Source organism: Zootoca vivipara, chromosome 14 (genome assembly GCF_965207765.1).
Source record: "Zootoca vivipara chromosome 14, rZooViv2.hap1.1, whole genome shotgun sequence".
Taxonomy (NCBI): Eukaryota; Metazoa; Chordata; class Lepidosauria; order Squamata; family Lacertidae; genus Zootoca; species Zootoca vivipara.
Window position 1 is genome coordinate 11,859,343 of NC_142597.1, and position 18,663 is coordinate 11,878,005.

General features: G+C 45.8%; 1 protein-coding gene across 5 annotated transcripts in view; it reads left to right on the plus strand.

Moving 5' to 3' along the window:
- The first annotated feature begins 3,269 nt into the window (after positions 1-3,269).
- The window catches only part of FEZ1 (fasciculation and elongation protein zeta 1), a 46,639-nt gene continuing 31,245 nt past the window's right edge, over positions 3,270-18,663 (plus strand). Inside the window, exons 1-2 of one of the 5 annotated variants that reach the window (XM_088657545.1) lie at positions 3,270-4,404; positions 12,475-12,820. In XM_088657545.1, the coding sequence (XP_088513671.1) occupies positions 12,506-12,820 (315 nt within the window). In that variant the 5' untranslated portion in view covers positions 3,270-4,404; positions 12,475-12,505. Of the gene's footprint in view, positions 4,405-12,474; positions 12,821-18,663 lie in introns of those variants that run through there. The other 4 variants (XM_035140193.3, XM_035140194.3, XM_035140196.3 and 1 more) reach the window with 4 other exon arrangements.

Consider the following 18,663-nt stretch of genomic DNA (forward strand, 5'->3'; position numbering starts at 1 on the left):
TTCAGTCAATTCCAGAGATTGGCCAGACAGATTGTTTCAACACATAGCAAAAAGATACTTCTAAATATATTTGGCAATGGAAAAAACCGAGAATAAAATATAAAATATTGATAGATGCAAAAGAGAGGGGAGGTTTCTCTCTGCCAGATAGATATTATACTATGAAGCATTTTTTCTTTGTTGGTTGAAGGAATGGATGACATTGGAGAATTCACATATTTTAGACTTAGAAGGTCATGATATTTTTGGTTGGCGCACTTATTTATGGTATGAAAAGATGAAAGTACATCAAGGAATTGCAAACCATATAATTAGGAAAAAATTGTATAGAGTATGGGATAAATACAAAAATTTATTAGAGGAAATGCACCACTTTGGCTCTCACCGTTGGAAGCTATAGCAGTAAAGAAAAATAATATGATTGAAGGGTGGACAACTTACAGAAATTTATTAAAACAAGAGGGAGGAGAATATCAATTAAAAGAATTTAAGGAATCAGGAAAATTAACAACATGGATACAATATCATTTGAACGAAGTATTTAAGAAAGATAGGATTCAAGGAATATGACACCTGGAGAGAGATCTGTTGGAATGTAATGTAAAAGTGCTGTCAAAAATGTATAAGATATTGGAATGGGAGACAAAGGATGAGCAAATAAAATCCTCAACAATACATTAGGCAATAGATATTGGTCATAATATAGATAGGGAAGCATGGGAACAACTGTGGAATGTGGATATAAACTTTACAGCGTGTTATTGTCTAACAAAATTATATGAAAATGTTATATCGATGGTACCTAACATCGAGTAAATTGGCAAAAATGTATAAATCAAAATTAAATAAGTGTTGGAAATGCTAAGAGTAAGAGGTTCTTTTTATCATATGGGGTGGTCTTGTGGTAAGGTTAAAGCTTACTTACTGGGAAATGATATTCATACAGTGGTACCTCGGTTTTTGAACGTTTCTGTTGATGAACATTTCGGTTTTCAAACGCTGTAAACCTGGAAGTAAATGCTTCAATTTTGGAACACGCCTCGGAAGTTGAACATGTCACACAGCTTCCGTATTGAGTTTTCAGTTTTCGAACATTTCAGAACTCAAACAGTCTTCCGGAATGGATTACGTTTGAAAACCAAGGTACCACGGTATAATGAATTGAAAAAGATGTTTAAAATAATGTTTGTAAAAGAATCCAGAAGCCTTCCTTTGGGGAAATATAGGCAGAACTACCCAAACTGTATAGAAATTTATTCATGTATGCAACTACAGTGACAAGATTGTTACTTGTCCAAAAATGGAAAGAAGTAGTCCCAGCGAAAGAAGAATGGATACAAAAACTTAATGGAATATGCAGAAATGGCAAAACTTACCAGAAAAATAAGAAATCAAGATAACAAACTTTTAATAAAAGAATGGAAATGGTTTATTGAATATTTACAAAAAAAACCCAACCCTGTAAACAGATAAACAGATAAGACCATTGCCAGGATTATTGTAATAACCTGCAGATTTATAGGAGTATATATTTATAAATGAGTAAATGAATAAATGAGTAAATTTGGAATATGCAGAAAATATAAATAAGAAATTTATATATAAAAAATAAAACATACATGCACAGTGTTGCACACTGGAGGGCTTGTTTTGGAGGAGATTTGCTTGGGATCAGATGGCATTGCAAACTTCAGTATTGCATGCAAGCTTTTGAATGACACTTTGGTACAAGATCAGATCAGAGTCTTATCATGCTAGCAGGCCTTGCTGTTAGTATATAATAGACCCATATTCTTATCTCAGATGTTGAATAAAGAAAGTTGTCTCCACACTAAGCTTCTTCCAGGAGGAAACAGAATTAATAAATGTTGCAACACTTGTGTGAGGGATGTCTCCTCCAAGTCTATTCCTGTGGCATGGCCACACTTCCTCCATTTTTCAAAGGGAGCCCTGAAACAATGTGATCTCTAATCCCGTTGCCTGCACTGCCTGTATATTACGTGAATAATTTCTGCAGCCTCTGTAGTACAGTACAGTCGGCCCGCAGATTACGCAGAAGTTACGTTCTGGGGATTGTGCCTAAAGCCAAATTCGTGTACATCGGTACCTCGGTTTACGAACTTAATCCGTTCCAGAAGTCTGTTCTTAAACTAAAGCTGTTCTTAAACTGAGGTGTGCTTTCCCTAATGAGGCCTCCCACCACTGGTGCCCTTCCATAATTCGGTTTCCGTTCGTAGACCGAGGTAAAGTTCACTAGCAGGAACACTGCTTCCGGTTTTGCGGAGTTCGTATACCAAATAGTTCATAAACAGGGCTGTTCTTAAACCGAGGTACCACTGTATTGTCAAAACACATTGGGTGCAATGGCAGGTGGGATTGCCAAAGTCTCTCTTCCTGGATGTCCACCTACTTTTAAACTTTTTTTTTTGCCAAGCATGCAAAGCTGAATGTTGTGGGCTTGCTGCATTGTAGCTTCTTCAGTACTTTGACCACCCACCCCTGCTTATTCTTCAAGCACTTCTGGCTGTTCCTTGGTGGTTGTTTCTTTCTGAAGCCCGCACACATGCACAGCAGGGTGGGGAGGTGTTGACAACTCTACTCAGGCTCAGCCTATTGTATGCACACATATGCTCTCATCCTGCAAAAGGGCGCTTTTGTGCCTCTTAGGTTTTATTGCAGTTTTTCCTTAAGCACACAGTTGTGGAAAGAACAAGTGAGATCTGCAACAAAATTTTGTTGTGCATACTGCTGGCCATGTCCTTTTCCATGAGACTCCCAACTGGAGGCAGAGCATAGCCATCAAAGCTAGTAGCCATTGACAGCTTCCCATAAGCTTGTCTGATTTTTGAATACCATCCAGGTTTGCGGCCATCGCTGCCTCTTGTGGGAGTGAGTTCCACAGTTTTATCTACACGCTGCTGTAAGCACCCTTTCAGGAGTCTTTATTTTGCCCTCTGAACTCACTCACTCACTATCAGCCCTGCATTGCTCCTTCGTTGCGTATTTTGATCTGTGTCTAAAGTCTGTGATCTGTGTCTAAAGTCCCATAATAGTGCTCCTTGTTTGCCTGGATGCGGTGGGTGAATATATTATAAACCTGACTTGTGTGGCAGGAATGCAACTGCCATACAAAGGTAAGAGTCAGCCCATTGCTCTGCCCATTTTTGCTTCTGGACTCACCTGTCCATAGCATGTGGCCCCCAAGAAGGTTAACAGGAGAGCAATGTGGCCCTTGGTCTCCAAAAGGGTTTCCATTGCTGCTTTACCAAAAAGAGCAGGGAAGGTATATTTAAACTTTTTTTTTAGTAAATGCTCTTAATTTTTAAACAGCTTATGTGATCCCAAGATTCCCGGCTTCTTACTGGAACTAGATGTTGCAGTGTTATTGCAGAAAAACAGCCGTGGAATGCTCTGGGAAGGAAAAGGGATGAGCAGAAAGACTTATTGCATAGCCCGTGATTGCACGTATTTGATTGATCTGGATTTCTGTTCTGTGGTCTCAGAACACATTGCTCACAATCTATTATGAAACACAAATGATAAGAGACGAAGCACATTATTTCTTCTATGATAAACAACAACACCCCCCAAAAAATCTTGAAATCTCAGCCAAGTGACAACATCTCCCCCCCCCCACCTAATGCAGATGTTTTGTCTCAGAAGAAGCTAAAGAAATGGGGCTTTGAAATATCACCATATATTTCTACCTGAACCATTCCCCCTCCCGATCTTCCCTGTTCACACACACACATTAGAAGATTGTACGGCAATGCTTCCTCCTTCTAGTGTGAAGGGCGCATTCCCCCAGACTTGGAGAAGCCTCATTAGGAGCCGATGAGCTTGGCCTCTGGTGCTGTTGAGAATATTCCTTTGTACTGAGATGACTCCATCATCTCAATACGGAAAGGCAAGACTGCTGGGAACGGGGCACTGTCAGCGATGTGTTGACTGCCTCATCAGGACGCAGCATTTGGATAAAGATTTCAGGGGGGCTGGCTGCGAATGCCTTCCCCCAATTGGCTGCCCTTTGTGATCTCAGTGAGCATCTATGGAGCAGTCAGCCCCCCTTCTCCGAGCGCCTTGGCTCCCTTGTAGCCTTTAGAGGGGCCTGGAATCTGGATCGGAGGCGACTGTGTTGTTGGTGTCACTGCCTTGGAGCTACTGCATATTGATGAGGGAGGCTGAGCCCACAGCTTGTTCGAGCTCTGCAGAGAAGGGAGGCAGTGGAGTGGCTGGGAATAGCACTGTTCCTGGACAGGCAGGCAGGCAGGCAGCTGCCAGCAGGATCTCCTAATAATTTTTTGTTTTCTCCCTGTCTCCTCCTCCTCCTCCTCCTCTCCTTTCTGTCATCTGGACCCATCAGATGGGATGTTGAGCTAAGAGCAGAGCTGCTGCCACACTCAGGTGTGTATTTGTGGACATTGGGGTGGGATGGGATGGGGGGAGGTTGGGATAATGCTGGGGATAATGCTCACGTGCCAGGGCTTCTAAGCAGCCCTTTTCTATTGTCTGATGCAAAAGGCCAGGCCAACGGCATACTGTATTTCCAAAGCTGGAGGTGACAGCTTTGCCGCTAGGATGGAACAACATTGCTGCTTGGGAAGGGAGGGAGCCGAACAATTGCATATGTGCACATGCACATCTATGCTTGTCGGACTAAGGGAAAGCAGGAGCGGGGCTTGTGCGTGCGCCTGACGATTGCTTGCTTGTTTGGAAAAAGAGAAGAGGTTTCTGCATTCGTGTATATGGTGTGAGGGGAGTTGCGTGTACAGGTGGGTAATCTGTGTGCATGTGTACGCACAGGAGGCTGACTGGTACCCTGAGCAAAGGGACTGGGAGATGTGACCGGGTGTACTTTGCACGAGACAAAGAGGATTGCGTTGGAGGGGAATTGCAAAGGAAAAAAAAAAACCCGCCCATGTTTCTGCTACCAAGGCAATGAAGGTTCTGTTTACAAGACTGCGTGTAAGAGGGGAATTGTTTTTGTGGGTGCTCCTTGGCATTTAGGCAGTCGGAGGAGACGGCGCATATATACAGGGCGTCTGGCTCGTAGCATCGCTGAGCATGTGTGGGGAATGGGGAACTGCTGTAGTTTTCCTCCAGCATTGGGAAGGGAGCTGCAATGCCCTGCTAGTGAAGTGTGTTTTGTGGTGCAGCTAAGGAAGAAGAGCAAGTTTGTGTGATGTGCAGAGACGGGCGTTGTTTGTGGCAGCAGGAGGGTGTTCACGTGGGCAGGCAGGGGAAGGTTGTGTCTCTTTACCAAAGGATGCTGTGTAGGTAAAAAGGAAGGGGCATTGGGCATGGCTTTTGCACTCGTGCATTTTCCAAGATCAGCATCAGGGAAGGGCTTTGTTGTGTATCTGCGTGGCTTGGCTGGCTCACGGCACAAAACAAGGTGACCTCTCGTACTCTGTGGCCCTGGACATATTCCCGGGGGAGGCCTCTATATTCTGCAAGGAGAGCACATTTGGAGAGGTGGTCTGGGGATGGTGGGACAATAGAGCACAAAGCACCTACCTTACATCTCGACCTCTGGGCCTGACACCCAACATTTACAGAGCATGCGTCTTACAGAGTGGTCCAATTGACCGGCTGGTGTTGGGTGGCATGCCCGGGTTAATGTAGTAGCCATTGGGTCACGAACTGGGAGACTTGAGGCCTGTTTCTCAGTTCCTGCTCTGTATGATGGGAATAACAGTGATGGACCTCACAGGTTTGTTGTGGCAATCAAAAAGTTATTAGGTGGGGGCAGCCACAGATACATCAAGTGTCTCTCTTTATTACTACTGTTTTCTGGTAGTGCCCTCCCCTGGAAATTCACCTTCCCTATTTTTTGTCCTAGTTTTTTAAAAAAACTTTTTTTAGGGTTTCTAAAATGTTTCATGTATTATTATTATTATTATTATTATTATTATTATTATTATTATTATTATTATATACCCCGCCCATCTGGCTGGGTTTCCCCTGCCACTCTGGGCGGCTTCCAACAGAATATTAAAATACAATAATCTATTAAACATTAAAAACTTCCCTAAATAGGGCTGCCTTCAGATGTCCTCTAAAAGTCTGGTAGTTGTTTTTTTCTTTGACATCTGGTGAGAGGGCATTCCACAGGGCAGGTGCCACTACTGAGAAGGCCCTGTAACTTGGCTTCTCGCAGCGAGGGAACTGCCAGAAGGCCCTCGGCACTGGACCTCAGTGTCTGGGCAGAATGATGGGGGGTGGAGACGCTCCTTCAGGTATACAAGACCGAGGCCGTTTAGGGCTTTAAAGGTCAGCACCAACACTTTGAAGACCTCAGAAGTTAAACTTCCTGTTCGGGGGGAGTGGAAGCGTAAATGGGACACAAACATTAAAGCATCATGCAGGATGACAGCTATCATTCACTATCCTGCAGTTGTCAAGGTATATTTTGAACTTTCACTGAGCTGCTGTAGGATCATGGATATATTTCTCTCTCTTACCCCCAGCATATCTAGGGGAAATTGATATAGCATTAAACCGATGGAGCAGAATCTCCTGCAAGGTGAAACCCAGCTTAGTGTGAGAGTAGGATGATAAAAACATGCCCATGGCCGGGTCTATGAAATGTTGGAGGGGGAAGGGTGACGCCCAGTCTTAACTACATGCCCACTGACCTTTTCTGATTTGAGTTGCAAAAAAATGGTGACTGTTGTATTTCAGCAAGCTTAGGGTATGAACTTTGCTCACAGGGGGTTGGCTGATGATTGTATTTGAGGTCTGCATGGAATTCTCCTCCAGGCCAGGGAGATTGGGCAGGCCCATTGCCTTCCCTTGTAGTAGCACGTGGCTGGGCTTGCTTGTGTGAGTCATCTGGAACCATTTTCCTTAAGAGTAGCATCATGCAGAGTGTTGGCTCTCTCAGGGGCGTAGGAAGGTCAGGTGGTATCCGGTGCAGAAAATTTCTTGTCACCCCCCCATTGATTTTTATTTTCGTCTGCAAAAATGCTGGAAGCTCCTGCAGCCAATTGGAAGCTGAGCCTTGGTTTTCAGATGGTTCTGGGGGTTGAGCGGAGGGGCGTAGCTAGCTGCTCCTGCACCCGGAGGGGCGGGGACGGGGTGATCCGCCCACAGAGGCAGGGCGATCCACCCATGGGGGCAGCGATCTGCCCTGGGGGGCAGTGCAGCAAGCTGCCCATGGAGTCCGCCTGGCGGATGCAAGCCCCATGCTACTGTTTCAGGCAGCACAGGGCCCCAAGCCACCATGTCACTCCCAGGAGAGACACGTGGCTCGGGTGCGCTGCAGACCAGGCCCTGCGGTAAGTGCCACCCCTCCACAGTGTGCCATTTTGTCATCCCCTCCGGGATGACACCCAGGGCGGGCTTCACCCCCCGCACCCCCCTTCCTATGCCCCTGGTTGAACGGACTCCTGGAACGGATTAAGTTCGACAAGCAAGGTACCACTGTACTTCATTCTATTTCTGGCAGCTGTTCACTTGCCAGGAGGCAGCCAGCAAGCAACTAGGCATTAGCAATGGTGAGAAAGAGGAGCAGAAAGTCTGGTGTGTGTGTGTGAGTATGAGCCCCTGACAAAGGCATGAACCTGGACATTCCAACTTCTGGCACCAAACCTGGGTTGGACTAGATCACTAGTGTGGAACCTCTGGCCTGGGTCTAAAGGTGGCCCTCCAGACCTGTCTGTCTGGCCCTTGGAAATCTCTCCAGGCTGCACCCCTTCACCCTAGCCCACATGCCTCTCTGGCTCTGCTTTACAACCCTAGCACTTTTGTCTGGCTGGATTGTGTTCCAGAACTCTGAAAATGCCTCTTCCATTTTGGGATGGAGCGTAGAGAGGGTTATGATGCTTGTTTTTGCTTGGCAAACATCTGGAGGGACCAAGATTCCCACACCAGTCTGCATAGGGTTGCCTTTGAAGACAGTTCACAAACTTCAGCTGGTTCAGAATTCAAAAGCCAGGTTGCTCATTGGAGCAAGACGGCTTAAGCATATTACACCAATCCTGGTCCAACTGCACTGGCTACTGATTAGTTTCCGGGCCCAATTCAAAGTGCTGTTTTTGACCTATAAAGCCTTAAATGGCTCAGGGCCACAATACCTCAAGGGTTGCCTCTTTCCATATGAACCTACCTGGACCCTGATATCATCTTCTGAGGCCCTCCTTCGTGTGCCCCCTCCTTGAGAGGTTTGGAGGGTGGCAACACAAGGATGGGCCTTCTCTGCAGTGGCTCCCCATCTGTGGAATGCTCTCCCCAGGGAAGTCCGCCTGTGGCCTTCACTATACACCTTTAGGTGCCAGGCAAAAATGTTCCTTTTCAACCAGGCCTTTGCCTACACCAGGGGTCAGAAACCTTTTTCAGCCGTGGGCCGGTCCACCGTCCCTCATACCACATGTGGTGGGCCGGACTATATTTTGAAAAAATAAATAAATGAACGAATTCCTATGCCCCACAAATAACCCAGAGATGCATTCTAAATAAAAGGACACATTCTACTCATGTAAAAACACACTGATTCCTGGACTGTCTGTGGGCCGGATTGAGAAGGCGATTGGGCCCCATCCGGCTCATGGGCCTTAGTTTGCCTACCCCTGATCTACATCCTATACCCTTTTTTAAAAATGCTGGCTCTTTTGGGGTTTCTTTATTGGGTTGTTGGTTTTGTTTTGATTTTACGTATTCGATATTTTATGTGAACCGCCCTGAGACCTTTGGGTATAGGGCAGTATAGAAATTAAAATAAATAAATAAATAAATAAATAAATGTCTGGCAGTGCCTCTCTGGGATTTCAGACTGGATTTTTGCCCTCCCTGGAGATGCAGGGATTCGAACCTGCGACCTGCATGCTAAGCAGATGCTCCCCCTCTCTCCCCCTCTCTCAGTACTTGGGAGCTTGTCAAAGTGAAAAGCAGGGAGGAACCGGTGGCGATTTCATGGAAATATTTTCCGCTTTCCGCTTATCCTTTGACTTCCACCTTCAGCTTGCTTCTGTCGCATCGCGTTGGGCCAAAGGGAATTTGAGCAGTGAAATGAAGCGGTGCATCGGAAGCCCTGCTTCTGCTCCGCTGCCTGCCCAGAAGCCACGTGTCCCCTTGGAATTGGAGGTCATTCCTGCTACTGGCGAGGGGTCCCTTTATGGGAATTCAAGACAAAGGTAGATCAAGACAAAGGTAGATTAAAGACCAAGGGGCAGGAAGGTCAGTGGCCAGGGGTGGGGAGGTGGTGAGGAGAGAGAGCTGAGGATGTAAACTTGCCCCCTCCCTCCGTGCCCTCCTAGTTGTTGGCAGGAGCTGTGTGAAAGAGTTCAGGACTGGAATAATAAAGGTTTCTGATGCAAGGCAGAGAATAGCTATTGTTGCGGGTGGGCTGGAAGGGGAACAAGACATGGAGCGGGATTAAGGATTAGGATGCAGCTGTCTTGGCACAGAGCCTTTTGTAACAATAAACACTTGGCTGGTGTACATCCCCCCTCAAAGAATTCTGGGTGCTGTCGTTTGCTAAGGATTGCTGGGAACAGTAACCCTGCAAGAGGAAACTTCAGTGTCCAGAACTCTTTCTTTGAAATAAGGTCCGTCAAATGCGCGGCGTGATTGGACAGTGGTCCTTTACACGCTTCCCTGCAAGTAAGTCCCATTGAGTTTAGAGGGACTTGCCTCTGTTTAAGTCCCTCTAAACTGAACTCAAAAAAGGAAAAAGCTTGGACTCAGGAGGAGGAAGTTGGCAGCCAGGCCTACCTACTGGGGTGGTTGTTAGAAAGGAGGAACGAAGGTTGGAGGTGGCTGGGGGCAGACTGATGTTGGTGTGGGTTTTATTATGTATACTGCTTAGAGAGCTTTGTGACGAAGCAGTCTACAACTCTTTTTCTCTCTCTAAATATATATTAAAAATGTCAGTCTGACTAATGCTACTTGATCTGTCCTAGCAAGCTTACAATGTTCCCATCCTTGGTCCAAAGTAGGAATAGCTGAATATGTCACTTTTGGTTTCTCTACGTTTCTCATCTCTTCCCCTTCCCTGCCGCCCCACAATTTTAGGTTCAGTTCTCCACATTTCCACATCAATTTATGTGTGTTTTTAGTGTGCATGAAAATTCATCGGCATTTTTGTGTGAATGAAACTCTTAATCTCCGGGTCGTGGGTTCGATCCCAATGTTGGGCAAAAGATTCCTGCACTGCAGAGGGTTGGACTAGAGGACCCTTGTGGTCCCCTTCCAACTCTGCAGTTCTATTATTCTCTTGTCATTTCCCCTAATATGTACATTTTTGCAAGACAATTTCCCCCAATTTTTGTATGTTGCTTTTACTCATATATGCATTCATGTGCACACCAAACCATTTAGTACATGGGTAGGCAAACTAAGTCCTAGGGGCTGGATCTGGCCCAATTGTCTTCTAAATCCAGCCTGCTGACTGTCCAGGAATCAGCGTGTTCTTACATGAGTAGAATGTGTGCTTTTATTTAAAATGCACCTCTGGGTTATTTGTAGGGCATAGGAATTCGTCCACCCCCCCAAAAAAAGTCCGGCCCCCACAAAGTCAGAGGGACAGTGGACCGGCCCCCTGCTGAAATTTTTTTGCTGACCCCTGCTATAGTATATGCATTTTTGTACACATTACTCGGCATTGCAAAATTCAGAGAAGTGCAAATTTGAAGGATGGATTGTGTTTCAGTCCATGTCTTGTTTGGGGAAGTCTGAATTAGGTAGGCTTGCCTTTAAATGGGATCTGAATCTACTTTCTCTCCCACTCCTAGTCTAAGGCCTGGTCTGGAAGTAGAAAGGCCATATGCACACCACTCTGAACTATAGGCATCGAATAATAAAGCATTTACCATCCCCATGTGCTCAGCTTTCAGGATAGCTGTGGAATGCTTTAAAATGACATGCAGATCCCCCGCCCCAAATGGCAGCAACAGTTGCTTCTTTGTGCTGCGCGGGGTTGTCACAGAAACGGAGCGACGGTCAAATGACTCTTCGCATTTGTAATGGCTTTTGTGACAATGGAGGAGATTTAACCCAGAAGAGCTTGGGCTGCTGTCCGCTGAGCAGCAACCACGGCTAGATGGAAACAGCAGGCAAATAGGTAGCTTTCTTTTAGATTGGATAAGGAGGCCTGATCCTTGGCTGCATCCCATGCATTTTAAAGGTTCTAATATCCAAAGTGCTTAACAGCACACTTTGGAAACCGAGTTGGTTCAGATTGGGTGACGAGGCAAAAAATGGAGCAAATGAAAGCAGACTATTTGGAAGCAAGTTGAGTGATTGCTGGAGTAATATCCTTTATGGACCATGTTGTTGTTGTTGTTTTAACCCTGGCGGGCCAGGGACTGAGGTGAAAGCTGGACCTGCTGGATCTCTCAGAGGCCTTTGACACCATTGGTCAATGACATCCTTCTGGACTATCTAGAGCAGGGGTCCCCAAACTTACCTGGCTTTGGGCTGGATGCCCGCCGCGCCGGCGTGGTGGGCCGGAGGATGGGGGAGCGCGCACGGGGGCACAGGAGTGTGCGGCTGTGCGCGCCCATGTGCACGCGCAAACGCTATTTCTGGCACACTCCCGACCTGGAAAGTGCTGGAAATAGCTTGTGCGCATGTGCAGAAGCTTCCTCTGACCCGGAAGTACACTGGAAATGACGCTTGCATGTGCGCACAAGCTATTTCTGTTGCCTTTCCGGGTTGGAAGTCGGCAGTCGCGCCACACCACGCCGGTAAGAGCGGGCGGCGGCCCCGGGCGGCGGGGGGCCCTGGGGGCCACATAAAAGAGCCTCGGGGGCAATATGTGGCCCCCGGGCCATAGTCTGGGAACCCCTGGTCTAGAGGAGCTGGGACCACTGTCCAGAAAGTGGTGTTGGGGGATGAATATTCTGACCCCTGGGCTCTTACTTGTGGGGTGCCTCAGGGCTTCATCCTCTCCCCCATGATTTTTAACATCTACATGAAGCCGCTGGGAGAGATCATCAGGGGGGTTGGGCTGGGTGTTCACCAGTATGCAGATTATACCCGGCTCTACCTCTCTCTCAAATTGGAACCAGTGAAGGCGGTGATGGTCCTGTGTGAGTGACTGGAGGTGGTTGGAGGATGGATGGCGGCTAACAGATTGAGGTTGAATCCTGACAAGACAGAAGTACTGTTTTGGGGAGACGGGGCAGGAAATCGCTTCTGTGTCTTCTGGGTCTTAACCCATTGTAATCCTAGTGCTTAGACCAACACAGCAAATAAGGTCCTCCTTATTTGCTGCTGTTGCAGATATGCTCCATGCTGAAAAGTTCCTACCCTAGGGAGCCACCTAGAGTAAGGTCACCGGGTTTACAAATCAGTCCCCATACAAAATCCTATTATCCCTATTGAAGTTGAAAAGTGTCCCTGGATTCATTGAAAAAAAATGTGGTAGCCTTAACCTAGAGTAACTCATTTCTGATGCTTATGGCTGTAGAGCTGTTCTTGCATCGTTGAATGTATACTGCTATTGGCTCATTAATGTCCTTTGTGTTCCAGAAGTCTCCCCTCTTCCACTAGGCTACCCAAGATGGAAGCCCCTCTGGTAAGCCTGGATGAAGAGTTCGAAGATCTGAGGCCGTGCTACATTGAAGACAGGGAAGAGAAATCTCATTATTTTTATGGCTCCTCTCCTCGGCATTTGGAAGACCCCTCCCTTTCTGAGCTTGAGAACTTCTCCTCTGAGATCATCAGCTTCAAGTCCATGGAAGATTTGGTCAATGAATTTGACGAAAAGCTCAATGTCTGCTTTCGGAATTACAATGCCAAAACTGAAAACTTGGCCCCTGTGAAAAACCAGCTCCAGATACAAGAAGAGGAGGAAAATCTGCAGGATGAGGAGTAAGTAGATCAATGGCCAGCTGTGGAAAGTTAAATATATGTATGGAAGTAAATAGTGTCAGCGGTAAGCTCTTATTTAGAAGAAAACTTACTATTTCCCCATCCCTCCAATAGAGGGAACCTGTTTCATTTTGATTTTCTGCAGAATCTGGAGTTGCACAACACTGATTGGCTAGCCTCTGCATCGGTCACATAAAACCACTTCCTCCATTCTCAAGCGCTGATTGGTTGGCCCTTGGCTATTACTCCCCGCTGTTCATTGAGCAGATTTGTAAACGTAAAAACCCAAACTTCTAAAAGAAGGGAGAAGAAAGTGCCATACCACAAGGCCAAGGAAACCTTTTTGCTCTTGTCAGGCAGTGTGCAGGGTTAGAACCCAAAGTGGGCAAGTTGACCCCTTTTCTCTCTCTCTCTCTCTCTCTCTCTCTCTCTCTCTCTCTCTCTCTCTCTCTCTCTCTCTCTCTCTCTCTCATGCTTTTCTTCATTTGCCCTCTCATTTAAATCAGGTTCTTGATCTCTACCATATTGTCTTATTGGTTTACTGAAAGACGCTTCTTGCCTGCATTCAGTCTGTGCTGCCCTTGCAAGGTACTTTGTAAGAAGTTTGGAAAACACCTAAAGATGTCATAAGAAATATTTCATTTCATTTTTAGCTATCCTCCCCTCCCCACCCACCCACTCACTGCTTCAAGACCCTTTAAATAGAAACACAGTATAAGAAATGCAGGAAAATGCAGGGCAGAGCCGCCCTCCCAATACTGATACAGCTGTGGATTTCAGGGCTGCGATAGGGCAGAGCGACAGGGGTTTGTGTGTGTGCAGATGCCACAACAGGTGCCCCCAGTTGGCTTAGCTGAAGCCTCTGTGCAGGCCTGAACGCTGCCTCTGCTATGTCCAAGTAAGCTTCACGATGCCAGTGTTGAGAGGGTGACTCTGTGCCACGACACCAGTCACCACGGAGAAAGACTAAAATAGTAACAACAAGAACATAAATATGGGCTTTAAGTGCTGTTGGGCTGGGTAGCCCATTGGCCTGATGTAGCCAGGGAAAGTTGCCTGGGAACTCTGGGAACTGTAGTTCTGGAGGTGGCTGGAGGAGCCAGACATTTATTATATGAAAAAGCAGCATATATTTGAAGGATGTCAAAGGACAGTGCTGCGTTCAAAGGAGTTTGATGTTAATGGGCTGTTTGGTCCAAGTCTGGGTGGTGATGTTTTGAAGATTAAAGAACCACAAGAAGATGCAAGATGCTTTGAAGCTGCCTATCCAGAGTTGGCACCACAATCTTCTGCACTTTGGAGATTTCTGTTGAAATTATTAGCTGCTCCTAGCTTTACATTTGTGCATATATACAGTCATACCTTGTGTTGGACTTTCAGCTTATGAACGCAGCAAACCCAGAAGGGTTCGCCACCTGCGCATGCGAAGAAGCAATCTGCGTGCTTCGCGCACATGCAGAAGCGCTCAATCGTGCTGTGCACATGCGCAGAAGAGGCGCTCTAGTTGCGGACTTTTCAGGGTACGAACAGCACCCCGAAATGGATTAAGTCCGCAACTAGAGGTACCACTGTATATTAGCAAATGCAGATATATTGGTGGCCTGTTCTTATATGTTGCGATTCAACTCCTTCCTATATTCCTCACATCCCCAACATCAGAAGAGGTGAGCATTCCTGGAAACAGTCTGGTTCAGAAGCAGCAAACTTGAGCTAACAAGCAAGGTCATTGCATCTGAAAGGGGACCATACCTGACATGGGTGATTCCCATAGCTCTTACTCAGTAGGTTTTTTTTTCCAGCCGGAACTCACTGGAACTTAGTTCTGGCACCTCTCAGGTGGGCGCCATTGCCATTCTAAGGGAACAAGGGAAGCGGACACGGAGCAATGGATTCAAACTACAAGAAAGAAGATTCCACTTAAACATTAGAAAGAACTTCCTGACAGTAAGAGCTGTTTGGCAGTGGAATTTGCTACCAAGGAGTGTGGTGGAGTCTCCTTCTTTGGAGGTCTTTAAGCAGAGGCTTGACAGGCATATGTCAAGAATGCTTTGATGGTGTTTCCTGCTTGGCAGGGGGTTGGACGGGATGGCCCTTGTGGTCTCTTCCAACTCTACGATTCTATGATTCTATGATTCTATGATTCTTGGAACACAACACTGTTCTTACTTCAGTAAGACCCCCGGGTATAGGGCGGTATATAAATTCAATTAATAATAATAATAATAATGATAATAATAATAATACAGTGGTACCTCGGTTCTCGAACGTCTCCATTGATGAACGTTTCAGAACCTGAATGATGAAAACCCAGAAGTAAATGCTTCCGTTTTCGAATGCGCCTCAGAAGTCGAATGGCTTCTGCTGTGTGTTTTCAATTGAATTTACAGACAGCCTTTGGCGCCTTGGTTTTTGAACGTTTCGGAACTCGAATGGTCTTCTGGAATGGATTACGTTCGAGAACCAAGGTTGTTGTTGTTGTTGTTGTTGATTAGTCGTTTAGTCGTGTCCGACTCTTTGTGACCCCATGAGGACTAGTTCCATTAGTATAAAGTTCTGTGGGGAAAGTTGTGTGTTTCCTCACTGATTTCTCCTGGAGTGGGAGCACTCCTATTGGACAATAAGGTGTTTTGTGTAACTGAGTTTTGGGGAAACATGAGGTTCTTCTGATATGTCTTTATACTAGTAAACAATGTGTCTATTCAGGAGCGGCAAAACATTGATGGGGTTAAGCCAAGGGTGGGTGGGTGGACTTCTGCCAGTTGCAAGGAACCAAACAGGGAAGCGACAGATTCAAAAGCTGAAAGAAAAAGCAAATGAAAATCTGGTCGTTGTAGTACAAAACAAAGAGAATTTATGCTTCCTTCCACAAAAAGGATCCTAGGTTTGCTTTGGCTGTCAAAACAATGAGGATGCTTCCTCCGTATCAGCTGTCTGCACAAATATTATGCAGATCCCATCATGATTGTGTAATAATATGAGATGCATTTAAACAATGTGCCGCCCTCTGGTTTGAGGGAAGTGGTCATCTGTGCTGTGTGATCTGCCCCCCCAGTTTAATAATTTGTGTGGCAAGAAGAACACCAAGAGAAAAATCGTGGAGAAGTCTATTGACGTGCAGATTATAGATATTATAATTGTGAACTCAGACGCTGAGATACGATGAAGGCTGAATTATAATGCTTCTGCAGCCAAAATGGGGCAACTGGGAAACAAGAGGGAAGGTATTGGCACGCTAAAGGGAACCCTAAAATTTGCAGAAGCAGGAAAAATACCTTGAAGGAAAAAAAAATCAAGATAAACCAACCAGTGAGGACTTAGCACACCCAGCGGCTGAAGAAAGCTGACCATTGTGGGGAGGGGACGTAGAAAAGGAGGGTCCCCTCAAAGCTGGATCTGTCCTTGAAAAGTCCACCTTTGCCCAAATTTTAAGTGTTTAACAGCAAGAAAAATAGTAGGAGTTAGAGAAAACTACAGCCACAGTCAGATTTAAAGTGCTATGATACCACTTTTGAACAGTCATGACTTCTCCCAGATAATTTGTACTGAGAGTTGTTGTTAGCAGACCCCTGTTCCCAGGATTCTTTGGGAGAAGTCATGGGCTTGAAATGTGCATTGGATATGCTTAAATGTACGGTGTTAATCTGCCCAACAACCTTGAGTGGGCCTCCAGGCCACCTGCTCCACTTATCGACTTAAGAAAATTTATATGCCACTAAGCAGTTTGCAAGAGCTGGTAATTGCCGTTATAAAAATAGCGAATTAAAAACATTAAAACTAAAATTAACAGGGAGAGAGATTAAAACGTGTCGACATCTGTGTGCTTGGATAGGCTTGCCTAAACAAAAATGTTTCAACAGCAAAAAACAAAAACAACAACAACAACAGTACAGCAAAGGTTCCTGACTGATGTCAAGAGGCAGAGAGTTCCACAGTGAGGATGCTGACGTACTAAAAGATTGATGTCTTACATCTGTGCTGGTGAAATATATTATATTTCTATTTGAATTATAGAAATCCTTTCTAAATCTGCATATAAATTAGCACGTGTAAATTGCATGCAAATGTTTGCCCTTTGGGTGTGTGATGCGTTTCCTCCTTTTGGGGACAACGTTTTAGTAGCCACCCTAGTTGCAGTCCCAGTATGGATGAACTACATGAGAATATATATTTTAAAACCCTGAACAGCTTGGCTCGTGGAAGCTAAATATTTGGAAATTGAAAAGAGGCATGAATATATTTTCAATGCCCATGTGAGTGGGCGCATCATGTCAAAAGTATTTTCATTAGTATTCTTGTTCCAAGGCTTCTTTCCCTTCAATCTTTTTGTGACATTGCTTCAGTAAAGATGAATGTGAGCTGTTTCTTTGCAGCTCAAGCTTAGAAGATTTGGGCAGAGACTGGTTTCCCCTTTACCTGCAAGAAAACATTTACTAATGCTTCCGCATCTAAAGAAGAGAATTGCTGAGAGAAAGAATTGCTGAGAGAAGAGAAATCCTGAGGCGGCCCTGCATATGTTGTGTGTTGTGCATCGCAGGTCCAGTGGCCAGCTCCTCCTCACAAACGTGCAGTGCGCAATGTGTGTGACGTCGACTGCCGGCCCCCTCAATCCTGGTGGCAACCTGGAGCCTCTGACTGTTGTTGCTACCTGCAGAGCCCTAGTCGAGCTTTGTATGAAACAGGGATAGGCAACCTAAGACCCGTGGGCCAGATGCGGCCCAATCGCCTTCTCAATCCAGCCCGCGGACGGTCCAGGATTCAGCGTGTTTTTACATGAGTAGAATGCGTGCTTTTATTTAAAATGCACCTCTGGGTTATTTGTGGGGCATAGGAATTCGTTCATTCCCCACCCCCAAATATAGTCCGGCCCACCACATGGTCTGAGGGACGGTGGACTGGCCCATGACTGGAAAAGGTTGCTGACCCCTGGTATGAAAGCACTGAAGACAGAGTGGATAATAATACAATAATCTATTAAACATTAAAAACTTCCCTAAATAGGGCTGCTTTCAGATGTCTTCTAAAAGTCTGGTAGTTGTTTTTTTCTTTGACATCTGGCGAGAGGGCATTCCACAGGGCAGGTGCCACTACTGAGAAGGCCCTCTGCCTAGTTCCCTGCAACTTGGCTTCTTGCAACGAGGGAACCACCAGAAGGCCCTCGGTGCTGGACCTCAGTGTCCGGGCAGAATTATGGAGGTGGAGACGCTCATTCAGCGTGGGATGCATGGCGGGGAGCTGACAATTGGATATCAGAGCTTTGGAAGATGCCTCAGCGGTGTAGCTGACTGGGCACAATGATCTGAAAAAAATGCTACTACTTATACCAATCCTTAAAATTATTATTATTATTATTATTATTAATTAATTAATTAATTTATTAAATTTATATACTGCCCTGTACCCAGGGGTCTCAGGGCAGTTCACAAAATAAAATCAAGATATAAAACCACAAAAATAATTAAAATTAAAACACTGACCCAATAGCGCCCCCGAGCACATTTTAAAGGGCATTCAGGGGTGTCCAAACTTTTTTCAAAGAGTGCCAGATTTAATGAAGTGAACATACGTGAGGGCTGACCCCAAAGTTGTTGAGCTTTTTTTAAGGATTGATGTTGCTTTTTGGGGGATTTTACCCCAGGACATATACTGCCATGGGAGCTGGTTTAAACCGGCGGGCCAAATTAGGCCCCCGGAACAGACTTTGGACATGTCTGCCGTAGGATGTAAATCAGATCAGCCAAAGGCCTGGTTAAAAAGGAACGTTTTTGCCTGGTGCCTAAAGGGTGTATAATGAAGGCGCCAGGTGAACTTCCCTGGGGAGAGCATTCCACAGACGGGGAGCCACAGCAG